Source organism: Fragaria vesca, linkage group LG5 (genome assembly GCF_000184155.1).
Source record: "Fragaria vesca subsp. vesca linkage group LG5, FraVesHawaii_1.0, whole genome shotgun sequence".
NCBI classification, from domain to species: Eukaryota; Viridiplantae; Streptophyta; class Magnoliopsida; order Rosales; family Rosaceae; genus Fragaria; species Fragaria vesca.
The window spans coordinates 25,415,226-25,438,939 of record NC_020495.1 but is presented as its reverse complement, the minus strand read 5'-3'; the positions used below and the strand labels follow the sequence as shown (position 1 = coordinate 25,438,939).

At 39.1% G+C, this 23,714-nt stretch overlaps 4 protein-coding genes and 1 pseudogene across 4 annotated transcripts; all 5 read left to right on the top strand.

The window, feature by feature from the left end:
* The first annotated feature begins 2,981 nt into the window (after window positions 1-2,981).
* Window positions 2,982-4,306, top strand: LOC101311681. Its single transcript, XM_004301773.1, has 2 exons — window positions 2,982-3,533; window positions 3,647-4,306. Exons 1-2 carry the CDS (start codon window positions 2,982-2,984, stop codon window positions 4,304-4,306), a joined length of 1,212 nt encoding a protein of 403 aa, XP_004301821.1.
* Window positions 4,307-6,362: 2,056 nt separating this feature from the next.
* On the top strand, window positions 6,363-7,708 carry LOC101311387 (annotated as a pseudogene).
* Window positions 7,709-9,397: 1,689 nt separating this feature from the next.
* On the top strand, window positions 9,398-12,660 carry LOC101311102. Its single transcript, XM_004301772.1, has 2 exons — window positions 9,398-10,036; window positions 11,898-12,660. Exons 1-2 carry the CDS (start codon window positions 9,398-9,400, stop codon window positions 12,537-12,539), a joined length of 1,281 nt encoding a protein of 426 aa, XP_004301820.1. The 3' UTR covers window positions 12,540-12,660.
* A 1,184-nt stretch (window positions 12,661-13,844) lies between these two features.
* Window positions 13,845-18,205, top strand: LOC101291831. Its single transcript, XM_004300460.1, has 7 exons — window positions 13,845-14,033; window positions 14,197-14,272; window positions 14,410-14,971; window positions 16,951-17,111; window positions 17,218-17,412; window positions 17,601-17,700; window positions 17,791-18,205. Exons 1-7 carry the CDS (start codon window positions 13,942-13,944, stop codon window positions 18,090-18,092), a joined length of 1,488 nt encoding a protein of 495 aa, XP_004300508.1. The 5' UTR covers window positions 13,845-13,941; the 3' UTR covers window positions 18,093-18,205.
* Window positions 18,206-21,039: 2,834 nt separating this feature from the next.
* On the top strand, window positions 21,040-23,560 carry LOC101291532 (probable receptor-like protein kinase At1g67000-like). Its single transcript, XM_004300459.1, has 3 exons — window positions 21,040-21,885; window positions 22,048-22,086; window positions 22,303-23,560. The coding sequence occupies exons 1-3, from the start codon at window positions 21,084-21,086 to the stop codon at window positions 23,415-23,417; spliced, it is 1,956 nt and encodes a 651-aa protein (XP_004300507.1). The 5' UTR covers window positions 21,040-21,083; the 3' UTR covers window positions 23,418-23,560.
* The last annotated feature ends 154 nt before the right edge of the window (window positions 23,561-23,714 follow it).

Here is a 23,714-nt window from a genome sequence, read left to right as displayed (position 1 = left end):
TACAAGCTCAATCTTCCGCCCAAACTTAAGATACATCCGGTCTTCCACGTGAGCATGTTGAGGCCATTCAACGAAGATGAGGAAGACCCCTCAAGGAGCATTTCGCACCGGGCACCGACGGCGGTCGTCACAAGCTTTGACAAGCAAGTAGACGAAGTTCTTGCCGAAAGAGTGGTTCGACGAAGAGGCGTGCCACCTTACAAGGAGTACCTCGTCAAGTGGAAGAACTTGCCCGATGCCGAAGCAAGTTGGGAAACTGAAGACTCGTTGTGGCAATTCAAAGACAAGATCAAGCGCTACAACGAGCAAGGTCGCGATGAGGGCATCGCGAGCTAGGTGGGGGAGAGTGTCACACCCTGCAAGTTTTGGCCTTGGTCTAGAAGGGTCCGGAGCCTCATTGGATACTTCTTGGAAGGGAGCATTGTAGACGTATCCAGAATGTTCTAGGATACTCTACAAGTATCAAGGAAGGATACGGAAGGCTCTAGAAGGATACGGAGTATCAAGACGTATCTAGAAGTCTCTAGGTATATCCAAGTGTATCCAAGTTGTATCTAGAACCATCTAGGCTTGTAAATATGTAGAGTTCTCTAGAATTTTCCCAAGGGGCATGGTTGCCTATAAATAGGAGGCACCACCCCTCATTTGGGCAATCAAGCAAGCAAGCATTCAAGCATTGTAAAGCTTTCATACAATCAATACAAGTTTCCCTTCTTAAACTCTTTCGAGTTCTAGCCAAGTGTTGTGTGCTAGTTAGGCTGACTTAGCGCAAGGAGAAGCTAAGGCCGCACGAGAGCTTTAAGGAAAAGATAAGCCCGTGACACTATGCTATCTACAAACGAATCGATCCCCTTATACTTTTGTCCATCTATTCTAAAGTTTTCAACTTGGTTGATCTTATAATTCACCCTGTGTAACTGTCCTACTAGACAATAATTAACTTCTACTACTGTTTCGAACACCAATTTGCCGCTGCTTGTACAATCAAAAGGTGACAAAAAACTAAACATTTGGATTGGTATGCTTTGCATTTTAGTCCAAGATTGTACCACACCATACTCTTTCATAACCCATATGTCAATACTGCTCTTAACATCATTCAAGGCAAGGAACTCTCCGTATCTTGCTACTGAAATATCCATACTGTGTTCATCCGAGATAGCTTCCGGCATCTCTATCTCGCTAAATAATTCTCCGGCCATATCAAACGACACAATGATGTTTTCCCACTTGGAATCCCGGTATTGAAGCCAGTGTAGAGCATTGTTGACAAAAACGTATTTATATATGTGTACACCATATAATAGATTGCAAGAAAGCCGGAAAAGTATCACAACTGAGACGCTTCCAAGAATTACGGGCTAATGAGTAAACCTCAACCTCACATAGTTTCGTCGTCGTATTCCATCTTCCATTATACTGTAGAATTCTTAAAACCTTAAAATCATTGCTCTGAGCATCATAGCCAAAAGCGTGATGAGTTTCCTCATAAATTGGTGTAGACTTGATACTAGGCCTAGGCAAAATCACAATCTTTCTGATTGAAGGATTCCATAGTAGCGTGGGAACTGGGGGAGTACTCATGGGCAATTCGTCATCGGCAAGGCATATGAGGCTGTTACAAGTTCCGATCAGAGTGCAGGCATCCGCATTTACATGTTTCGATAAAGGATATGTAAACTTGGTATAGCACTCATCTCCGGTCAATGTTGCAGGGTCGTCTTTCATCACATACAACGTGCAACTACTCGCCGTGGTGGGCTCGCATGGATCAAGGTAGTAACTCGCGGCGGTGTGCCCGCATAGTAGAAGGTGAACGATGCAGTTTCGGTTGTTGTACCTTGTACTGACCTCTGCGCAGACTGCGCTTGAGATGGGCGTCTATGAAACTTGAGTGTTTGATCATAGAGCGCTCCATGACTTGCACACGGTGCTGAATCTGCCTAGAGATTTGGCAGGCAACCACAGTAGGATTTCACGAATGATTTCTTCAGGAACAAGGTAGCGTGGTACCACTGCAGCTTTTGATGTTCCAGACATCCCTGAAACTGAAAATGTAGGGTTTTTGGTGTGGTCTTGTTTTGTTTGAAGTTTGAACCAAGGTGGGGATGTTTATATAACTACTCTCTAGTCCGATCGCCGGCAGCCAAAATCCTTGTGTGTTTAGGACTAATAATACTGATTCTTGAATATTAATTGATGCTAGAGTTTAATTACAATCCACAAGTTCAAAGCATAAATCACACCGATTTCATAATATTGTTGCCTTCAAATTCTACTACTAATCATCCACTTGTAATTTTGAGTTTAAATACCAAATTTGATTTTAAAATTAGGGTTACACAGAAATCGAAAGTCAAGAGGTTGCATGGGTTCACAACCACAAAGGCAGCAAGCCGGGTCAAGAACCATTGCAAAGTTTCGTATTGGCTTCACACTTGCCTTTCGGAGTTTGGCTAAAGGCAATTGCAATTTGCAAATATTCACATTGGGTTGCGTTTCTTCTTCCTGTTCTTCCTCGCCTGCAAAACTTGAAAAGGTTTAAAATACAAATAAGGGGGCCGGGGATGAAGCATTGTTAAACCTAGCTTGGAGCTTAGCTTATACCAACTTGGTGATACATTTGCCAGGAAACCCTCTACTTAGATTTATTTGTGACGTTAAGACTTAAGACTACTATATCTTGAAGTCCAATTCCAAATCCTCGAACTAGTGGAATATTGGCCCATATACAAATGTCAACTACTCGTTACGGTATATATAGCAGTTCCAGTTAGCTAGTGCCTAGATCTTAGCTAATGACCAAGACCCCCACAAATGTGGTGGCGTGCGTATTCGTCAACATTCAAACAGCACTCAAGAAACCCAAGAACGGACCAAACACATGCATTGCATGTTAACTTTCGCTTTAAGGTAATTGCCTAATATTGTAGTTTTAAGTGGTAAGCTGTGAGGACGTATTCTACTACTGCTAAGCTGCAATGGGGAATGCAGACCGAAAATCTCAATCTATTCGAAAGCTTTTGAGTTCCTATGTACAGTCTTTTCATGCCTTTCATCTCGTCTTCTTTGTCATTGGCTTGTCGATTGGATTCATAATCAGCTTCTACTGCAAAAACTTCATTTTCAGATTGCAAATCACTTCAAATTCGGTCTCTACTTTGTCACCATTGCTGCTTCCGCCGCCCCCCTCATCCTCACCTTCACCACCGCAGCTCCCTTTAATGGATACCGGCGATGTTGTTACATCCAATGTTGAAGCTCAGACACTTTTGATGCACAATTTGGATGATGATCTTGAGTTGTTTTGGCGGGCTTCGTTTGTTCCAAGAATTACCGAGTTTCCCTATAACCGTGTGCCTAAAGTTGCTTTCATGTTCTTGACAAAGGGTCGTATACCTCTGGCTCCACTGTGGGAAATGTTCTTCAAAGACCATCAAGGACTTTACACCATATATGTTCATCCCCATCCATCCTATGTAGACTCATGGCCTGAAGATTCTGCTTTCTATCGAACAAGAATTCCAAGCAAGGTTCGTTAATTACTCTTTCCATCAATAATTTTGGTTACATATTTGACTACAACTAGAATCATTTTTCATGTTAATAATTTAGCTTCTTATCATTTTTCTTCACGTTATTGCAGCAAGTCGATTGGGGAAAACCAACCATGATTGACGCCGAGAGACGCCTGCTAGCGAGTGCCCTCCTCGACATCTCTAACGAACGATTCGTGTTGTTGTCTGAGACATGCATCCCATTATTCAACTTCACCACAATATACAACTGTCTCATGAATTCCAATGAGAGCTTTATAGCTTCCTATGATGATCCAAGGAAGGTTGGCCGTGGGAGATACAATCCCCAAATGGCTCCTATGATCACAGTAGCGGATTGGCGAAAAGGGTCACAATGGTTCGAGGTCAACCGCAAGCTTGCGATAGAGATCGTATCAGATACCAAGTACTACCCCATATTCAAAGAGTACTGCAGTCATCCTTGCTACATGGATGAGCACTACATCCCTACCTTAGTGAACATTATCGGACCCGGTCACAACTCGAACCGGAGCGTTACTTGGGTTGATTGGTCCAAGAGTGGTCCGCACCCTGGAAGATTTGGGAGGAGTCATGTTTCAGCTGAAGTGCTGAATCAAATACGGTTTGGCACAAATGAAACCTGTGATCATGGTGATGTTAATATAACCAGTTCTATGTGCTTCTTGTTTGCTAGGAAGTTCATGCCGGACGCTCTGCAGCCTCTGTTGCAAATTGTACCCATGTTAGTAGGTTCAAATTCTCAATAGTCTTACTAATCCATCTGTAAATTTATAAACTTAGATTTGAATGGAAAACACTAATCGCAGCCAAACTAGTGATGTGTGTGCCAGCTTTGGTATTCATAATTCATGCACTGCCAGCCCAAACTCTGTTTTTTCATGTAACAGCCCAACCCTATCAAAGCCATCAGATTGGAACTGCCACTTGGATTGGGTTAAGAAACTTATGACTTCTTCTCCTCCTAATTAATTAAGGTTTGGCCCAATTAATTTTACTTTTATCTATTTCCCACTGTATTTAAATTTTTCAATAATGTCTCTTTGTGATCCATATTTTTATTTTTCAGTGGGTTTCTACCAATTATATGATTCCGTGATGAGACCCCCAAGATATGCTTCTCCTAAGTGCACCAAAATATGATATATGCCAGCCCTCTACAAATTAGAAATTAGAAAAATTTGCATTTCTTTACCAAATTGGTAGCCATGGAAAAACTGTGTGCTTTATGCAAATGATCTTTGATACCATTAAATGTGAACATTTGATTGGTTTCCTTAATTACTTGGATTATAATTTGATTAATTTCACAATTTGATGCATAAGATTTAATGAATCCAGATTTGACTCACTCAAGATTTGAAGTTGATTACAGGACCAACTCATGTTTTTCTGTAATTCTTTTTAACACCTTTGAGAATGAACCAAACTTGATTAAGGTTAAGGTTCGTTCTAGAATGAGGTATTTGGATTGAAGGAGGTAATGAACATGTTAATGTATGAACTTTATGAACGTACTGTTTGTGATCTGCGTGGATCCAACTAATATTAGAGCAATAAGACTCTTCTAGCCATTGTTTTTTTGTTTTTTTCTTTTACTTTGTATGTACGAAAATTATACAGCGCATCCGGGCACCCGTCATCTCCACCATTGATTTTGACGCGCGAAAAAATCTCTGTTAAGTCCACGTCAAAATCAACGGTGGAGATGACGGGTGCGCGGCGCACTCGGGTGCGATGAATAGGCTCTCTTGTATGTATGCCCGTGACATCCAACAGTCAGGCATCTCAGACAGTCATACTCTTTAGAAACTGAAAAGTTTTACAGCATCAAATAGGTTCGATCCATAGGTGCCTAATTAATACTTAGCAATTAACCTACCGAGAAAGGGACCTGTGAATGTTGAGTTTCAAACTTAGGTGGAGGTTCCACTCAAATAAGTTCCTTGACATATTCCTGCCAATCCTCATTGGCAAACTGAAGATTCTTTTGAGGAGAAGAAGAGTCCAAGTTGGTGAAGCTTCCAGTGCCAATCATCTTCCCAGCCTCTTTTATTCTTCGTCTTCGTCTTTGTCGTATTCTTCCTCTTCCTCTCTCTGGTGGGAGGAGTTGATATATCATGAAGAACAAGCAGCAACGAAATCCACCACCCTGTTTTCTCAGACACTTTGTGAATGCTAACGATTACAGCAAAGTGGATCAAGAACGTGTTATTCACACTTGGCTTTTGGATTTCGTCTAAGGGCGCAGTCGAACGTGTTATTCATATTGAACATTCACCGTTTTTTTCTTTTCTTTTTTCTTCGCCTGAAAAACTAGAAATGGTTTAACAACTAAGCTTGTACTTGTTGTTAGACCTAGCTTGGAGCTTAGCTTATACCAACATGCATGGTGACATTTGCAAGGAAACCCTCTAGTTAAACTTATTTGTGACTTGATTTTTAAGACCCGCTTAATCACTTAAAGTCCAATTCCAAAACCTCAAATTAGTGGTAAAGTGACCAGGAATGTCAACTCTTTAATTAAGTTTAAGGTATATATAGTTCGAGTTAGCTACTGTATAGATCATAGATAATGACCAGCCAAGACCCTTAAAAATGTGGTGGCGTAATGTCAACAGTCATAGAGCACTCTAGAAACCCATGAAACTGACCTTAAACACATGCATTGCATCTTAACTTTCGCACCAAGCTAGTCTTCCCCAGGTGCCTAATAGTGCAGTTTAAGTAGTATACCTAAGCTAACTAAGGTCGTATTCTAATTAACCTCGTCTGAGTCGTCTCCTCTAGTACTGCTCAGCAGTCATGGGATATGGAGACCGGAAATCTCAATCAGTTCGAAAGCTTTTCGGTTCCTACGTACAGTCTTTTTTTGCTTCTCATCTCGTCGTCTTTGTCATCGGCTTGTCGATCGGAGTCGTAATCACCTTATACTGCAAAGACTTCATGTTCAACTTGCAAATAACTTCAAATTCGATCTCTTGGATCACACTCCCACAGTCGACACCGTTGCCGCTTCCACCGCAACCCTCACCTTCACCGGCGCCGCTCCCTTTACTGGACTCCGACCATATTGCTACATCCAACGTTGAGGCTCAGATGTCACCTCTGGTGCACAATCTGGATGATGATCTTGAGTTGTTTTGGCGGGCATCCGTTGTTCCAAGGATTACAGAGTTTCCCCATAACCGTGTGCCTAAAGTTGCTTTCATGTTCTTGACAAAGGGTCCTATACCTTTGGCTCCACTGTGGGAATTGTTCTTCAAAGATCATCAAGGACTTTACACAATATATGTCCATACTCATCCATCCTATGTAGACTCGTGGCCTGAAGATTCTGCTTTCTATCGAACAAGAATTCCAAGCAAGGTTCGTTAATTACTCTTAATTATTTGACTATAACGTACGTACTAGCACAAATTTTCCATCGTTTAATTAACCTGTAATTTTCTGCTTCTTCTTTCTCTTTCTCTTCACATCATTACAGAAAGTTGAATGGGGAAAACCAACCATGATTGACGCCGAGAGACGCCTACTAGCAAGTGCCCTCCTCGACTTCGATCTCTAATGAACGATTCGTGTTGTTGTCCGAGAGTTGTATCCCACTATTCAACTTCACTACAATATACAACTTCCTCATGAATTCCAATCAGAGTTTTTTATCCATCTATGATGATCCAACGAAGGTTGGCCGTGGCAGATACAATCCCCAAATGGATCCTTCGATTACATTATCGGATTGGCGAAAAGGGTCACAATGGTTTGAGGTCAGCCGCAAGCTTGCGATAGAGGTAGTATCAGATACCAAGTACTATCCCCTATTCAGAGATTACTGCAGTCCTCCTTGCTACATGGATGAGCATTACATCCCTACCCTAGTGAACATTATCGGCCCCGATCACAACTCGAATAGGACCATTACTTGGGTTGATTGGTCCAGGGCTGGTAGTGCGCACCCTAGAACATTTGGGAGGAGAGGTGTTACAGCTGAAGTGCTGAATCGAATAAAGTTTGGCACAAATGGTACCTGCGATGCTTATGGTAATACAATCAGTTCTATGTGCTTCCTGTTTGCTAGGAAGTTCAAGCCGGACACTCTGCAACCTCTGTTGCACTTTGCATCCATGCTGCTAGGTTCAAATTCTCAATAGTTTTACTAATAAATCTGTTAAATCCGTATGATCTTTTTTGTTTTTCCCTTCTATCTTTTTTCAACAATTTGTATGATCCTTCATTCACTTTACAATTTACTAGAGTGGAAGTAAAATATACGACAGATGAGCTTGTTGGAGGGTTACATTTATACTTTTATTTTTTTATCAAATCAAGTATATATTACAACTCTGTAAGTCGAACTCACAACCTCTCACTAACTAAGAAGAGACTATATATGCCGTTATATCAAATGGTACTGGACCATTTATAAATGTGGTTTATACTTTTAGCGAAAACGTCCGTAGTACGTACATAGCCTAATTAGATATTAGAAAATGAGATTCAATTTATATGAGATGACATGTTTCGTTACATTCAAACGAAAGTCAATTGAACTTGTGCGTTATCATTATAGTATTGAAACGTACTGTTGCGTGACATAAAAGAAGATCGTTTTGACATTCCTCTTAAACTCATGGAGGGATTCACAGTTTATAAAGTAAAATATCTTCCATAATTACGGTCTCTTGTTTTACAGCACAGTTTTCAATTTTCATTCTTTTTTACGTTTTCGATATCTTAATACCAACTATGACAATATCGTGTCAATTTTATGTAAACGGCAAATGTTGACAACCACCTTAATAACTGATACATTTGTATACATCTCTCGTTAGAATCGATGAGAGTATAAACCCAGATTTGAAAGAAAAACACTAATCGCTGCCAAATTAGTAATGTGTGTGATAGATTTTCTATTCATACATTTGCCAGCCCAAACCGTGTTTTTCATTACCAGCCCAGATTCCTATCAAAGCCAGCAGATTTGAACTGCCATTTGGATTGGGTTGCGAAATTTATGACATTTTCTTCTCCTAATTAAGCAAACTAGGTGTGGCCCAATTCATTTTATTTCTATTTATTTTCCACTGTTTTTTTTTCCAATGTTAGTTTATGATGTAAGGAATTTCAATTTAATGGAATTTTGCTTGTAATAGCAAAATATTGAATCCATATTTTTCGTTTTTCAGTAGTGAGCTAGGTGGATACCAATTATGCATGTTTCCATGATTAGTCCCCTAAAATTGCTTTTCTTAGATGCACCAAAATAAGAGATATGCATATGCTAACCTCTAATTTTCATGTTTGCTTCGATGGGAACTATAAATTAGAACCAAAAAGTTTTTATTAGAAAATATTTTATTTCTCTGCCAATTAGAAAAACGCGTCGTTTATATTTTGCAATTGAATTTTTGATACCAGTAAATAATGCGAACCAACGACTTTGATTATCTTCCTTAATTACTTGGATTATAATTTCACAATTTTCCTTACTTATTCAGGTATTCACTGTCCAGATTTGACTCATTGAAGTTAATTAAATACAGCCAACTCATGTTTTTCTGCAATTTTTATTTAACATCCACAAATATTCATGATTCGGCTTTATCTAAATGCCCCCCATGACCTTTCATGTTTTCACCAAAATTCCAAACAGAAAAGAATTCTAGTTTGAGGTTGAGTCTTTGAGTGATGAAACCAAATTGAAGATTCTTTTGAGGAGAAGAAGAGCCCGAGTTGGTGAAGCTTCCAGTGCCAATCAGCTTCCCTCTTTATTTTTCTTCGTCTGCGTCTGTGTTCTTCTTCCTCCTCTTCCTCTCTCTGGGTGGAGGAGTCGATATATCATGAAGAACAAGCAGCATCAAAACCCTCCACCCTGTTTTCTCAAACACTTTGTGAATGCACAAATACAAATCAACAAGATCATCACCGTTTTCCTTATCTTCGTCTCCGGCCTTGCCCTCGGAATCACCCTAAGCTTCTACATCAAAGACACCCCTCTTCACATCTACACCGCATTAGCGCAAGCCAAAACCAGTTTAGATTCCACCGTATACAAATTAGTCCCTGTAGATAATTCTCCCCCACCACCACCCTCACCTGTTAATGAAACCAAAATCGCCACCGTTCCCCTCGCTTCACCGCCGCCTCGCCATCCATCTCCTCCCCAGCCGTCTCCTCCACCGCCGTCCAAAGCTGCTTACGTAAAGCCAAGTGCCATGCATGATATGGAAGATTCTGAGTTATTGTGGAGAGCTTCGATGGTGCCGAAAAGAAGTGGGGCATATCCATTCAAAAACGACACCAAGCCAAAAGTTGCCTTCATGTTTTTGACAAGAGGAGATTTGGCTCTGGCTCCTTTATGGGAACGTTTCTTCAAAGGACATGAAGGGTTGTACTCTATCTACATTCATGCCAATCCAGACTCAGGCGAGCCAATGCCGGAAAATTCTGTCTTTCACGGCAGAAGAGTCCCTAGTAAGGTCAGTTATTCCTGATATTCACAATTTGCATTCTAGTAGGATTCTGATTTATTAGCATTCACGTTATTTCATAAGCATCTTTATGGTAATAGGATTTTGTTTTTATTGGAATGAGATTTTGTTTATTTTAGGTAAATAGTAATTAGCTCCGAAATCAAATAGGATTTGAACTGTGAAACCAAAACGTTTTCTTCTCTTCTTTGAATTGTGGAAGCCATTAGTGTTATTTACTGCACCTCAATTAGCTTTGATTATTAAAACGAAGGCTAAACCCAAAGAAAAGTATAGCTTAGTTTGCTCCATGTTTACTTCTATTTTATTGAAATCAGATTTTGCTTGTGTCTTTTACCCTTTTGTTTAAGCTTTACAACTGTCCTAGCTAGTTTAGAGGAAAATAATTTTACCCTTTTGTTTAAGCGCCTTTACAACTGTCCTAGCTAGTTTAGAGGAAAATAATTTCTGGTCATTCGTTTTGATTCATGCTTTAATTAGGAGAATGCAAATTGATTTTTTTTATTTTTATATGTGGGTTATAATTATAGGAAATTCCTTAGATTTGCCTCATAATACGCCTCATACTGTGGAAAAAATTCCATATCCTTAAGTATTATTATTTGCATGTGTTATTGCATTAGATAATTCTCTATATATGATTCTATATTATATGCCAGATGGTATGCTAGTTTGTCATAAAAAGCAACATCCTACTTCTGAGATATAATATAACATTGACATTCTTGATTCTTTCCCCTGCATACAACCTTCAAAGAATAATACTGTAATATTTTCCTAGATTTTATTTCATTCTCAGAAATTACTTGTAAATCTTATAATTTTGGTGCAGTCAGACATGTCCAGCAATGGTTGGACAAAAGAACATGGGAAATACCTGTCTATATGCATTCTGAGGTTTTGAAGGTTTTGACATAACTAGGACAACTATACAATTTTGAAGTAGTCGTGAGGAGCTTTACCTCTATGAAACTATATATGAATGTATGTCGACAAACTGGTTGTGTACGTTAATGAAAAGATTGAAAGAGTCAAAAAGAAACAGAAAACACCTAACGGAGATATGGTGATTAAACAAATCCGACAAACATACATCAATTCATTTTCTATCATTGAGTCGAAAACTCCCATATGTACGTATTTTATTGCGATACATATAAAAATTTTCGACCCCAATATATTTCTGGTTTATTGTTGCCGTAAAATTATTATTTGATATTTTCTTTTACCTGTGCCTTTTGTTTTATTTTTGTTGTTAACATCATCCATGCTCCAGTTAAGTAGCCATTTTCATTTTTTTTAAAGTATGCATTACATTTCCACAAACTAATATTATTACACTCAACAAGAATTCCGGTGTAAGCATGTATTAAATTGGGCATATGCATTGAGTGGTGGATTCGGTTTGTTTTCATGAACTCATTGCTTGGATTCTACTCTTTTTGTTCCTACAAAGTACCCTTTATCACCTTCCTACATTCCTTTCTTGGTTCTGTCTGTTTCTGATGCATATGTCAAGTATTTAGCCATCTAGTCAAGAAAGGAAGCAAAAGTCCCCTTTAATCTCCTTCTTTAAGTAGATAGCAAGTTACAACAAGTTGGTATATTGCAGAATACATATGTAACACATCATATTCTTGGTTGAGAATTGGTTTTAAAATAGGTTTTGGATTTTTATTCCCACGTACACGATTCCGCTCTCTTAATAAACATAATCGTACTATATATAAGGTCTATGTGTTGTTCATATGAAAACGTCTCTACATATTAGCGTAGTCAGGCAATGAACATCTGAACATGTTCTTGTTAGAGATTAATTTGTACTTAATGTGTTGAATTGATGTTGCAGAATGTGACTTGGGGCGAGCCAAACATGGTGCAAGCAGAGCGGCGCCTGTTAGCCAATGCACTACTGGACTTAACCAACCAACGTTTTATTCTTCTCTCCGAGTCGTGCATACCGCTCTTCAACTTCAAAACGGTCTATAATTACGTTATGGACTCAACCCAAACATTTGTGGAGGCCTACGACTTGCCCGGTGCCGTCGGTCGAGACCGATACAGGAAAAAAATGAGCCCGACAATCAAGCTTGAGCAATGGCGGAAGGGGTCGCAGTGGTTCGAGGTCGACCGCCAGTTGGCGCTGGGGGTGGTTTCAGACACTAGCTATTTTCCGTTGTTTGAGAAGTATTGCGTCCCTTCGTGCTACTCCGACGAGCACTACTTGCCTACTTATGTGAGCATTAGGTTTTGGAAGAAAAACTCTAACCGGACTTTGCATTGGGTCGACTGGTCGAGAGGAGGGCCACATCCGTCGAGGTATCAGAGGACGGATGTGACTTATGAGTTCTTGAACAAGATGAGATTTGGAACAACATGCGAGTACAATGGGAAGAGCACCAATATGTGCCATATGTTCGCGAGGAAGTTCATGCCAAACACATTAGATAGGCTGTTGAGGTTTGCTCCAAAGCTCATGCAGTTCAATTGATTTTTGTGGAGTTACATTCTTTATTCTCCTAGTGTTTGATCATTCATTTATCTGTAAACACCAATCCATTTAAGTTGATGGCTGGTTAAACCATCAGTTTTGAGGGGGGTTTTTTTTCATTACTGTTTGAGCATTATAGATTTGGAAGAAGTTCATTAGAAGCGTCATCCTAGATACTGTTAGTTTTTCATTATTCAAGTAAACTACAGGTGTATAAAATCTTTGTTTTCGAAGACAGAAGTTGATTTTTAAATGAAATGATATACCAAAATGACATTGTGCAGTGAATTCATGCAAAAAAATAAGAACACTATAACGCACCCATCAAGACAGAATAATGATCTTGGAAGCTTTTCATTAGAACAAATCTATGGTATTTTCAGGCGTGGGTTGGGCTAATGAGGCCCATTTTAGATTTCTCTAAAGAAGCCCAATTTGAGCAAGAGGGTAATACGGCTTTCGTTCCAATTTGTAATTCATAAAGAATTTACTAAACCAATTGGTGATATGAAACGTAATTGAACATTGAATATCTGGTATCAAACAAACTATTGAATATTCAGCCGAAGGAATTAGCATGGATGTTTCTGCGAACTTCATCGTCTTTTTCGAATTGCTATTACAGTTCTGAAGATCATAGAGAGTGACCCAATTGTGTGCGGAAAGTACCACCAAACTTCATCAACATAATTTGTTTTATGAGAAGACGAAAATATAGTAAAACCGCATATATATATATATATGTTGTTTAATTAACCTTGATAACTAGTATTTATGTCATAAACAATAGCTATCAAATTCATGAGAACTGCTGAAACAACTAATTTTAGACCATGATGGTGCGTAGAAGAATTTTCGAATTTTAAAACCATTAATTACGCATAGTTGAGGGTTTGTGGGTCAGGTTCAGTCTTCGTTTTGAACCTACTATTATATAGGGTCTATCTTATCAATAATCACAAGATCCTTCTGGGAAATGCATCTGTTGACCAAAAGAGTAGAGCCAAACTTCCTGGTAAATCAAATCGATCTGTAGGACCATATTAGATCCAGAGAGGTATATACGTTCTAATTGAGAAAAAAGAAAGAGAAAATACAAATTTGACGTCAAAATTCGAGTGTCATGTCTAAGTCATCAGTAGCTAAGCTTCGTGTCTCTCTCTTTAATCAAAAAAGGAAAAGAAAAAAAAAAGATTGGTGTCTTTCTCTAGCTCTTTACCTAGCTGCTTCCCTTTCCATTCCAAGAAACTTCTCTGTTCCATTAATATAAATATCAGTCTGTCAATTTTCGAGCTAGCTACCCTGTGTGCGGATAAAGCTAAGCACTCTGATCGATAACTCTAACCCTCACTCGTCTCTTTCGATACCTCTTTCTCTCACAGATCCGATTTCGAGATCAAAAATGGCCGCCAAACGGTTTCTAACTGATTCAGAATCCGACCAAGATCAGTCCGATGATAACAACCGGAAGAGACCACGAGTTTCCTTTGCTTCGTATGTCTTCTTAGATCTCTACCTATATATGAACTAATCCTACTCTCCAACTTACGTTCTTTGACTTCTTTAATAAGTTCTTCTTCGTTTTTGATTCATTTCCCAGCAAAACCCTAACTAGATAGTTCTGATTTTTCTTCATATATTTCTCAATCGTATGCAGTGTGATTGGAGAAGTGGTTATGGTCAAATCCATGCAAAACCTTTTCTCATCCTTGGAGCCTTTGCTGAGAAGAGTGGTACTAATTCCTTACTCATATATAAGCTAGCTAGATAGATGATTTCAACTATTATTTCTGCTCAATACTTGTTTTTGTCCCTGTTATTACTTGAAACACTAGCTATTCAGCTAACTCTACGTTTTCGTTTGTCTCAGGTGAGTGAAGAGGTTGACCAAGTTCTGCAGCGATGCTCTCTCAACTTAACAAGGTCGCCTTCACTGAGAATCCAAGCACTCGAGCCATCGAGCTTATATCTGATCTTTGGCAAGAGCCTCTCTCTCCCAATCTTCACTGCAAGCAAGATATCAGACGAAGACAGCAACCAAATCCAAATCCTTGTTGTGGACAAGAACATGATGAGTGGCACCCACCAAATGGCTCCGATCTCTCTTCCACACCCGGTCAAAGTAGAAATCGTTGTTCTTGACGGTGACTTCCCTAGTGGAGATCAGGAGAACTGGACGAGTAAGGAATTCGACAACAATGTCTTGAAGGAGAGAACCGGGAAGAGGCCGTTGCTCACCGGAGACGTGAATGTTACGGTGAGAGATGGGTTTGCGACGGTCGGGGATATTGAGTTTACGGACAACTCGAGCTGGATTCGGAGCAGGAAGTTTAGGCTTGGTGCAAGGGTGGCTCCCGGGTCGGGGTACCAGGGTCCGAGGATAAGGGAAGCCATGACTGATGCTTTCGTTGTCAAAGATCATCGGGGAGAGTGTAAGTGTTACATATCTTAATGATTATTTTGATGCATAATATTTATGATTCTATCTGAATTAGAGCTTATGAACGAACTCTTCTCTAAAGTAGGATTCAACAGTGACTTAAGTTTCTCTTTTGATATTTTGGTACGTTATGCATGCCCACAGTTGCTTATTTTTTTCATTGCTCATATTTGCTCTATATGTATATCTATATGTATATGAAGATATATATAATGTAAACACACATACTTATCAAAAGAAATTGCAACAAATTACAATGTAAACAAATATACAGGCTATTAGCTACTCGATCTCCAATGTCGTTTGTCCAGATTGAAAACAATTAGAAGAAAACTTATCATCGTAACAATTACCGATGTTGGTTATCCATACATATAGTATTGAAACACCATAAATATACGTATATACACTTGAAAAATCCCCTGAATGTTTTTTTTTTCTTTCTGTTGCCTGATAAATATACAATATGTGGTGTAATCTGTAGCAGTGGCATAATCAGGATTTTAGGGCTGGGGGGAGGGTGGTTCGAAGTAAATTGTTAAAGAACAAATTTAACAAACCTAAAATTTAAAATATGAACAAGGAACAAGCATCTCATTGAATTTATCCTCAAAAGAAGATTAATGCAATGAACCTCATTAAGGAATACGAAAGTGAAAAATAAAGGAGAAAATTTCCTTTTAGGAAACAAATCTGATATTTTGATGGGAAGGGGTTCATTATGAAAACTGAGGGAGAATTGCTATAATTAAGCTATGTTATTAAGACTAATTAAGGTGATTAAGAAACTATAACAGGGTCCGGACCGGAGTGTAGTTCCGCCTGTAGTCAAATTGGAACACTGGTTGGTTTCGATCTATTAGGTTCCATCGAAAACCTAGCTAATTGTTTTTTGATTACGTAAACAAATAGTTAAATTTAGATTCCATAAAGATATTTAGCAATCTTATTTGATGATTATAAAGCCACTTGCTTTATAGTTTACTGAAGTCAACATGCATGCATACCAAACACATTTGTGTTGGTGACATATAATGTAGGATTAAAATCGATCCCGATTAGAAACAAGAGCGATCATGTTTCACACAATGAATCAAACAGACTCTGCACGTCTTAAAGCCAAGTAGAGCAGTCACTGGGTCTAATAGAGTAATAATACATTTCATTTTCATGCCTCGTCTCAAAGGTAGAAGACAAGTTAAATCAATTCATTTCTAATTCAGTCAACAAAACAGCCTAGCTATATATATATATATATATATATATATATATATATATATATATATATATATATATATAAATAATTTGCTTAATTATATATGGTCCAAATTATTTTGAAGCAAATTTAGTTGCTCTTGGTCTGCTTGACTTGGGTCAATGGATTTTCGCGAGTCAATGGTATTGGAAACAATCTTATCATGAATCTGAACCAAAACGATGGGCGCTTTAGGCCTTTATGATTCCCCGTCTCATTGAGTCAAGTCAAATCCTTGTTCAAGTTGTTCGTTGTTGTTGGTATTTTGTTGTAATATGACATTAAACTACTACTGCATGTTTTTTTTTTCTTTTTCTTTTTTGATTTCATAATTAAACTACTACATGTTGCAAACTCTGAATTAAAAACGGTGTTAACCACTGCAAGGTAGTCTAGTGGTTCTTGTCTAGTTGGGTGTACTCTCCAACTTATGTTCGAATCACGACACTGTCAAAAGTGGTTAGAGGAGGGGCTGCAATGCCCTGCTGGTTGTCCGGGCCCTAACGGATTAGTCCTTGTGTCTAGGAAACATTTGGGATACCACGAGCTTGAATAATAAAAAAAAAAAACGGAATGTGTTTGAGCACTAAAGTTCTAGTTCTATCACTTATGTACATATCCCATTTTAGCAACTACGTACTAGAATTAACGGTCTTGAAAACTTGGATGATATAAATTCTCTACTAATTACTTATATCGTATGCTTTCGCATGCAGTGTACAAGAAGCATCATCCACCAATGTTGGAAGACGAAGTTTGGAGGCTGGAGAAGATCGGGAAAGATGGAGCTTTTCACAAGAAGCTAGCAGCAAACAACATTCATACAGTTCAAGACTTCTTAAAGATGTTCTTCGTGGACCACTTGAAACTTAAAAAGGTACATATAATCCTCCTGTAAGACATACTCGATCTCTTGCAGATAGCTAAGCTTAACAAAGCTACTTATATATTATACTTATTATTCTTACTCTGACGTACTGCAGATATTAGGGATTGGAATGTCAGAAAAGATGTGGGAAGTAACAGTGAAGCATGCAAGAACATGCCTGATGGGTAACAAAATGTACATTTTTCGGGGTCCTCATTTCGAGCTTTTCTTATCTCCCGTATGTCAAATGATGAAGGCTGTGATCAATGGCCAGAGTTTCCCTGCTCCGGACCTAAGTAACTACAATAGGGTACGTACGAATGCATGAATATCATGTTCATGAATCAAGATCTGTAAATAAACTTATGCATTATCACCTATTTCTTTCCACATACGTAGGTACTATTTCATCCGATGTTACCATTATGATACGTGTATGTGCGTGTGTGTTTGTATTCATATATATTGTGGTGCTGATCGTGCTGCATGTATATGCAGAACTACATTGAGAACTTGGTGAGGCAAGCGCATGCGAACTGGAATTCCTTGGAGACGGTCGATTGTACAGTGTTGAATGAGACTGCCTTACTTACACAAGGTACATATCTTATAGTTTGTAATCGCTCATAATTACTCGGGTTTCTGTTCATAAACTTGCATATACTAACTTGGGAATGTTGGATATTAGGTCATGTAGAGGATCATCAGCACTATCCTCAGGCAATGATGGTAAGGGCACTGGATCATCATGAAGCGATCGATAATGGGAAGCAGCAGCTAGCTGATGATCACAAGTGTATCAGTAATGTTGGAGCAGCTGGTTATCTACAGAGCAACACCATGATGGGGTTTGAGTGCAGTGATAATTGGCAGGTCAGTTCACCATACTCGTCGTTCAGCCCATTGGTGGATACTGGTGTCATCAAGTGTAGCATCTCAGCAGCAGACTCATCATCTTCAGATGGGGATTTAGGATCTCAGGGTCTCTAGTCAATGCCATCTGAATTAGTTTCCTCATGACTCTCTGCATGATTGCATCTATATAATTTCGTTTTGTACTTGTACATATAAATATATGGAACCATTTACAATGTAATATATACGCCACCAGGGTGAATGGGAAATATACCTCAACTCTTCTTCATAGTTCTCTATATATATGGTAGTCCTTGTAAAAATATCTTGTAAATTTGAATATTATGGATTCATTGAACCAAGTGGCCAAGGGAGTAAGGCAATTACCATTTTATCGCGCCCTAACCTCGTTGCTGTTTTGCCATTTTGTGTAATCTTGTATTTCTGCAACTAGGTTTTTAAGGATTTATGGATCGATACATTCATATCTGTATGAGCCAAGTCCTTTAATTTCTTGCTCAGTTGCTAGTGTTAAACTGTTAATGCTTAAGGTTGAAGAACTGAAGAAAGGATAATTTCATGCTTAAATTGAGATTTAGAGGTAGCTACGCACATCTCACACCAGCAAACCATAAACAGTCAAAATTTATGTACCATGACTCTTATGTTTTCTCTGACTCAGAGCTGTAAAATGTTTTATTATTCAGGTCACAAGTCGATTTCATTCCTTCATCATCAGAAGTCGGAATAGAAGCTACTTCAGGGAAAGATAGAAACTTTGATACTAATTTCTCACTGACAAAGTAAAGATTAAATCATTCTTTTGTTTCTGATACGGCAACGTACTGAAGCTGACATCTCTTGCCTGATCTAGAATCAATCCAAAGTCTTTATAGTCTTTCTGTGACTATATATAGTCGTTATAGCTATTTCCTAGTTCTCTTCAAGTTCATTGAGGAAATTTCCCAGAATTGTGTCTAACTAGTTGGTCTCCCACACCTATCTCTTAGTCCACCCTCCACACTATAAAGAAAAAAGTCTCTAATTTGGTTTAAGTATTAGATCACGCCAAAATAATGAATATACAATTTTTTAAAAAACAATTTCATCTGCTTGTTTGTACCTCCTTGCAGCTCTTAATTCTCTTACTCTTGATCTTCAACTCCAAGGCATAACAACACAATATTCTAAACCATGTCATCACCTATCTCTTACCTCCTTGCAGTTTTCCTCTCACTCTTCTTCAACTTCCATGGAAGCAAAGCCAACTTTCCAGCCTCACCAAATTGCCCCATAACCAGTTGCAGTATTAATGGGCTTGAATTTCACTACCCTTTTTGGAAAATGGAGGACTCCGCCGCCGATCATTATTGTGGCTACCCTGGTTTTGGTATAAACTGCTCGGATCCTGGAGAGCCAATACTGGGTCTCCCAAATAATGACTCCTTCTATGTGAGAGACATAGACTTTACTCTATCCACCATCACCCTTGTTGACACTGACGTCGTCGATCAAAAATGCCCTAGGGCAACACACAGTATGAGCGTAGGCGCGCTCCCATTGGATTACTCCCCATTGGATGTCAACCTGAGCTTCCACTTCCACTGCAGTTTCTATGTTGATCCTCCTGTGACTCCCATAACGTGCTTGGGATCATATGGTACCGAAAAGTCTTATGTTTTCAAGGAGGGAGACGAACCAGAAGGGTTTGATTGGTCGGAAGATTGTGAGGAGAATGTGGTGGTGACTGTGAAAGAAACAGAGATAACTAGAAGTATTGCCATTAATGAGTTGAGTCGTGCATTTGGAGTGGCCATGAACAAAGGGTTCGTGCTTAACTGGACCATGGCTAAGGAGTGCGTTTCGTGTGAGACTAATGGTGGGTTCTGTGGCTACAACAACACTGCACGAGAGGTTCTGTGCTTTTGCAAAGATGGTCATGGTAGTATTGGTACCCCAAGCAATGGCCTCTGCAACAAAGGTACACGGTTTCTGACCTTAATCCTCTGTTACCCTCTGTGATTAGTGGTTTGCTTACGCAGAATTGAATATATATATACGATGTTTGTGTGAGACCAATGGCCTCTGTTACCCTCTATTACCCTAACGCAGGCTGATCCGTCCATTTAAAAAATATAACCTAAAAATTAAACTTTAGGGGAACACTGTCATTATTACATCCACGTATCCGACTTATTCACAAATATGTTTCCGGCCATATCATGAGAGTATCCGGCAGCAGTGTTCGGCCGTTTCCAGCCATACCAGTGTCCCACATGCCTTGTACATTAAAAATATGTTTCTCGAAAACATTCGGAGACTCGTTTGTAAATAAACTGACTCTTAGGGACAATACTGACTATTCACCTTAGTGCACTGTTGTTTCTTCGGTCCAAACTGGGTCACAGTGAGGCGGGTGATATTTTCCGCCAAAAACAGCGCAGCTGAATCAAACAGTCTGAAATGCACAAGCTTTCTGATACCCTAAACCCCATATTTCTGATACCCATTTAACAATTTCACATTTCCAGCCAAACCCTAGCTCCCAATTCGAAGCTCCGTCAATCAAATTCAAGAGCTCCGATCAACATGTTAGGGCGAATAAGAGAGTGCAAAACACCAGTTTCCGGCAAACCAGGCGCCGCCTGGCGACAGGGGACGAAAGCGAGGCCTCTTGTAAGTTAAGCAATGACCTTCTCAACTTACATTAGGCCTATTTTCTCCTCTTAATTGCTCTGTGAATTCAATTTCTTAGAGTTCCCGAAAGGTAAACCATCGAATCTTATTACTATACTTCTTTTGGTTTGGGTAGCGGTAGTAAAATTGGATTTTGCTTTGTGCTTTGTATAATGTTTGCAAATTAGATTGATGATGGAAATACTTGGTTTGAAATTTTCATCCTTTCTGGTCAAATTTCCACTTTAAGCTTCATGGTATAGGAGGAAATTGCTTAGAAGTTCAATTAGCTGTGGACTCAAGACATTTCTATTATTCTTGGTCAACTAATTGATAGTCAGCTATGTACTACACTTCAGCTAAAATTGGTTTCCTTCCTCTTTGCCATCATCAAGTCATCAACAATATCATTCATTCATACATGTATCGTTTCTCCATTATCTCCCAGCAATGCCTATGTTTAAGCCTAATCATGTCTTCCGAGGAGCACCCTTCTTTGTTATCTTTTACTTGTTCATGCTGCCATCTTTGCACTGCAAAGAGGATCCCCGATACACACAGTGCAAGCAACCTTTCAACTGTGGTAACATCACAAACATATCATACCCTTTCTGGGGAGGACCTAATCGCTCCCAAGAGTGCGGTCGCTCAGGCTTCGAGCTCACCAACTGCGAAGACGAGACTCAACTTCCCCACATAAAAATCGAAGAGTTGGATTTCCATGTATCCAGCATCAGCAACCAAGAGCTTTTTCACACCATGACACTAGCTCGCTCCGACCTCTGGGACAGTCCTTGTACTCAGCTCCTCGTCAACACCACTCTAAACTACACCCGGTTCTCTTACGTCCAAACTGTTCGTAACCTCACCTTGTACTACGGCTGCGACCCTCAACATGACCGATCCGTCCCCAACAATTTTACGTGCAAAATAGAAGGCACAACCAAGGATATTTCATACTACTTGGATGATTCTCTATCAAGGGTGGTTGAGGATCTGAATAGATCCTCATGTGTTACCAAAATCCGAGTCCCCATTTTTTGGGAGGATTTTGATGATATGCCTGAGAATGCAACGGCAGAAGTGGAAAAAGTTTTGAGACAAGGGTTTCAGGTTGAGTTTAGCGCGGATTGGGATCTATGTAGGGGATGCTTGAACTCCAATGGCACCTGTGTATCCAACGCCACAACAGATTCGTTTCTCTGCCTTTGTGGGGATGGATTCTCCAATTCTATTTGTCCAATTCATCGTGGTAAGCATATTGGTTTCCTTTGAATCATAAGATGAAGAAAGTAATTAGTTGACTCATTTCTCCTGATCAATTTGTGTGTAAATAGTTTCTTCACTGTTCAGAAGCATCCTTTTGGATGTGTAAGTTCTAATATCTAAGAATTCTGCTTCCATTTTTGTGCAGATACTGGAGCAAGAAATTGGAAAAGAAAGGTTGTTATTGGTAATATATCCATAGAACTTCTCCTATCCTTTGCAACCTCTTATAATGTGCATAATTTTGTTGGAGTACATGCAATTGCTGCAACGAAAAAACAAACTTTTCTTTTCGCTCTTCAATGAATGAAAAACTTTTTCTTGTGTGAATCTTTCCTCTATTAGTATATAAATGAATTTGTGTACCATTAATGGCTGACTCATCCCATAATTCTACTAATAGGTGTTACTGCTGCTGGAGCTCTGACAGTATTACTCTCTGTTATTGCTGTTAGCGTTCGTTGTATTAAGACAAGGATAAGTGAGACAAGGAATGATCGGTGTCTTGAAGCCTTTGTTCAGAACAATGGACCTCTAGCAGTGAAAAGATACAAATTTTCAGATATCAAAAAAATGACCAATTCATTTCAAGATAAGCTGGGAAAAGGAGGTTATGGGGATGTTTATAAAGGGCACCTACTTGATGGTTTTCCTGTGGCAGTGAAGGTTCTTAATGAATCCAAAGGAAATGGAGAGGACTTTGTTAATGAGGTTGCAAGCATTAGTAGAACTTCCCATGTTAATGTTGTCACTCTTCTGGGTTACTGCTTTGAAGATAAGAAAAAAGCGCTGATATATGAGTTCATGCCCAATGGATCACTTGAGAAGTTTATATACAAAGACACTGATCCTTTGAAAACTAATTCACACTTGGAGTTGGAAAAACTCTTTCAAATTTCTACTGGGATAGCTCGAGGGCTCGAGTACTTGCATCGTGGGTGCAACACACGAATCCTGCACTTTGACATAAAACCACATAATATTCTTTTGGATGAAAAATTCTGCCCAAAGATTTCTGACTTTGGTCTTTCTAAACTTTGTACGAGGAAGGAGAGTATTATATCAATGTTGGACGCTAGAGGGACAATTGGGTACATAGCTCCAGAAGTTTTCTGCAGGAACTTTGGAGGAGTATCTGCTAAGTCTGATGTCTATAGTTATGGAATGATGATTCTGGAAATGGTTGGAGGAAGAAAGAACATTGACGCTCAAGTGAGCCACACCACTGACACCAGTGAAATTTATTTTCCAGATTGGGTTTATGAGCATCTTGAGCAAGGCAGCAATTTCGGGTTGGTCAATGCAGTGACTGAAGAGGAAAAGGAAATCACGAGGAAGATGATCTTAGTGGGATTGTGGTGCATACAGACAAGGCCATCAGATAGGCCATCCATGAGTAAAGTGATTGAAATGTTGGAAGGAAGCATTGAAGCCTTGCAAACACCACCAAAGCCTGTCCTATCTTCTCCTGTAAGATCATCAACACCAAAATCTACCACTTTATCAACAATAAGTTGATTTCTTTTCTAGATTGCTTGATGTATATTTTTCACTACCTTGTTACTCTTAAGAGCATTTGGGTAGTAATCTTTTCTCATTATCAGTTTTTCAGAGTTCTTATCTTGTCATGTACTTTTGTTGTTCATATGAGAGGTGAAGTAATGTACGTACTACTTGCACATTATCAGAAATTATACATACCCTATAGAACCTACAGAACTGCAACCTGCATTTTATAAAAGTCCGCAGTCTGATTTGAAAATATCAATTCTAAAAACTATGGCATGGGAATGGAGTCTGTTCTGCAGTTTGTAA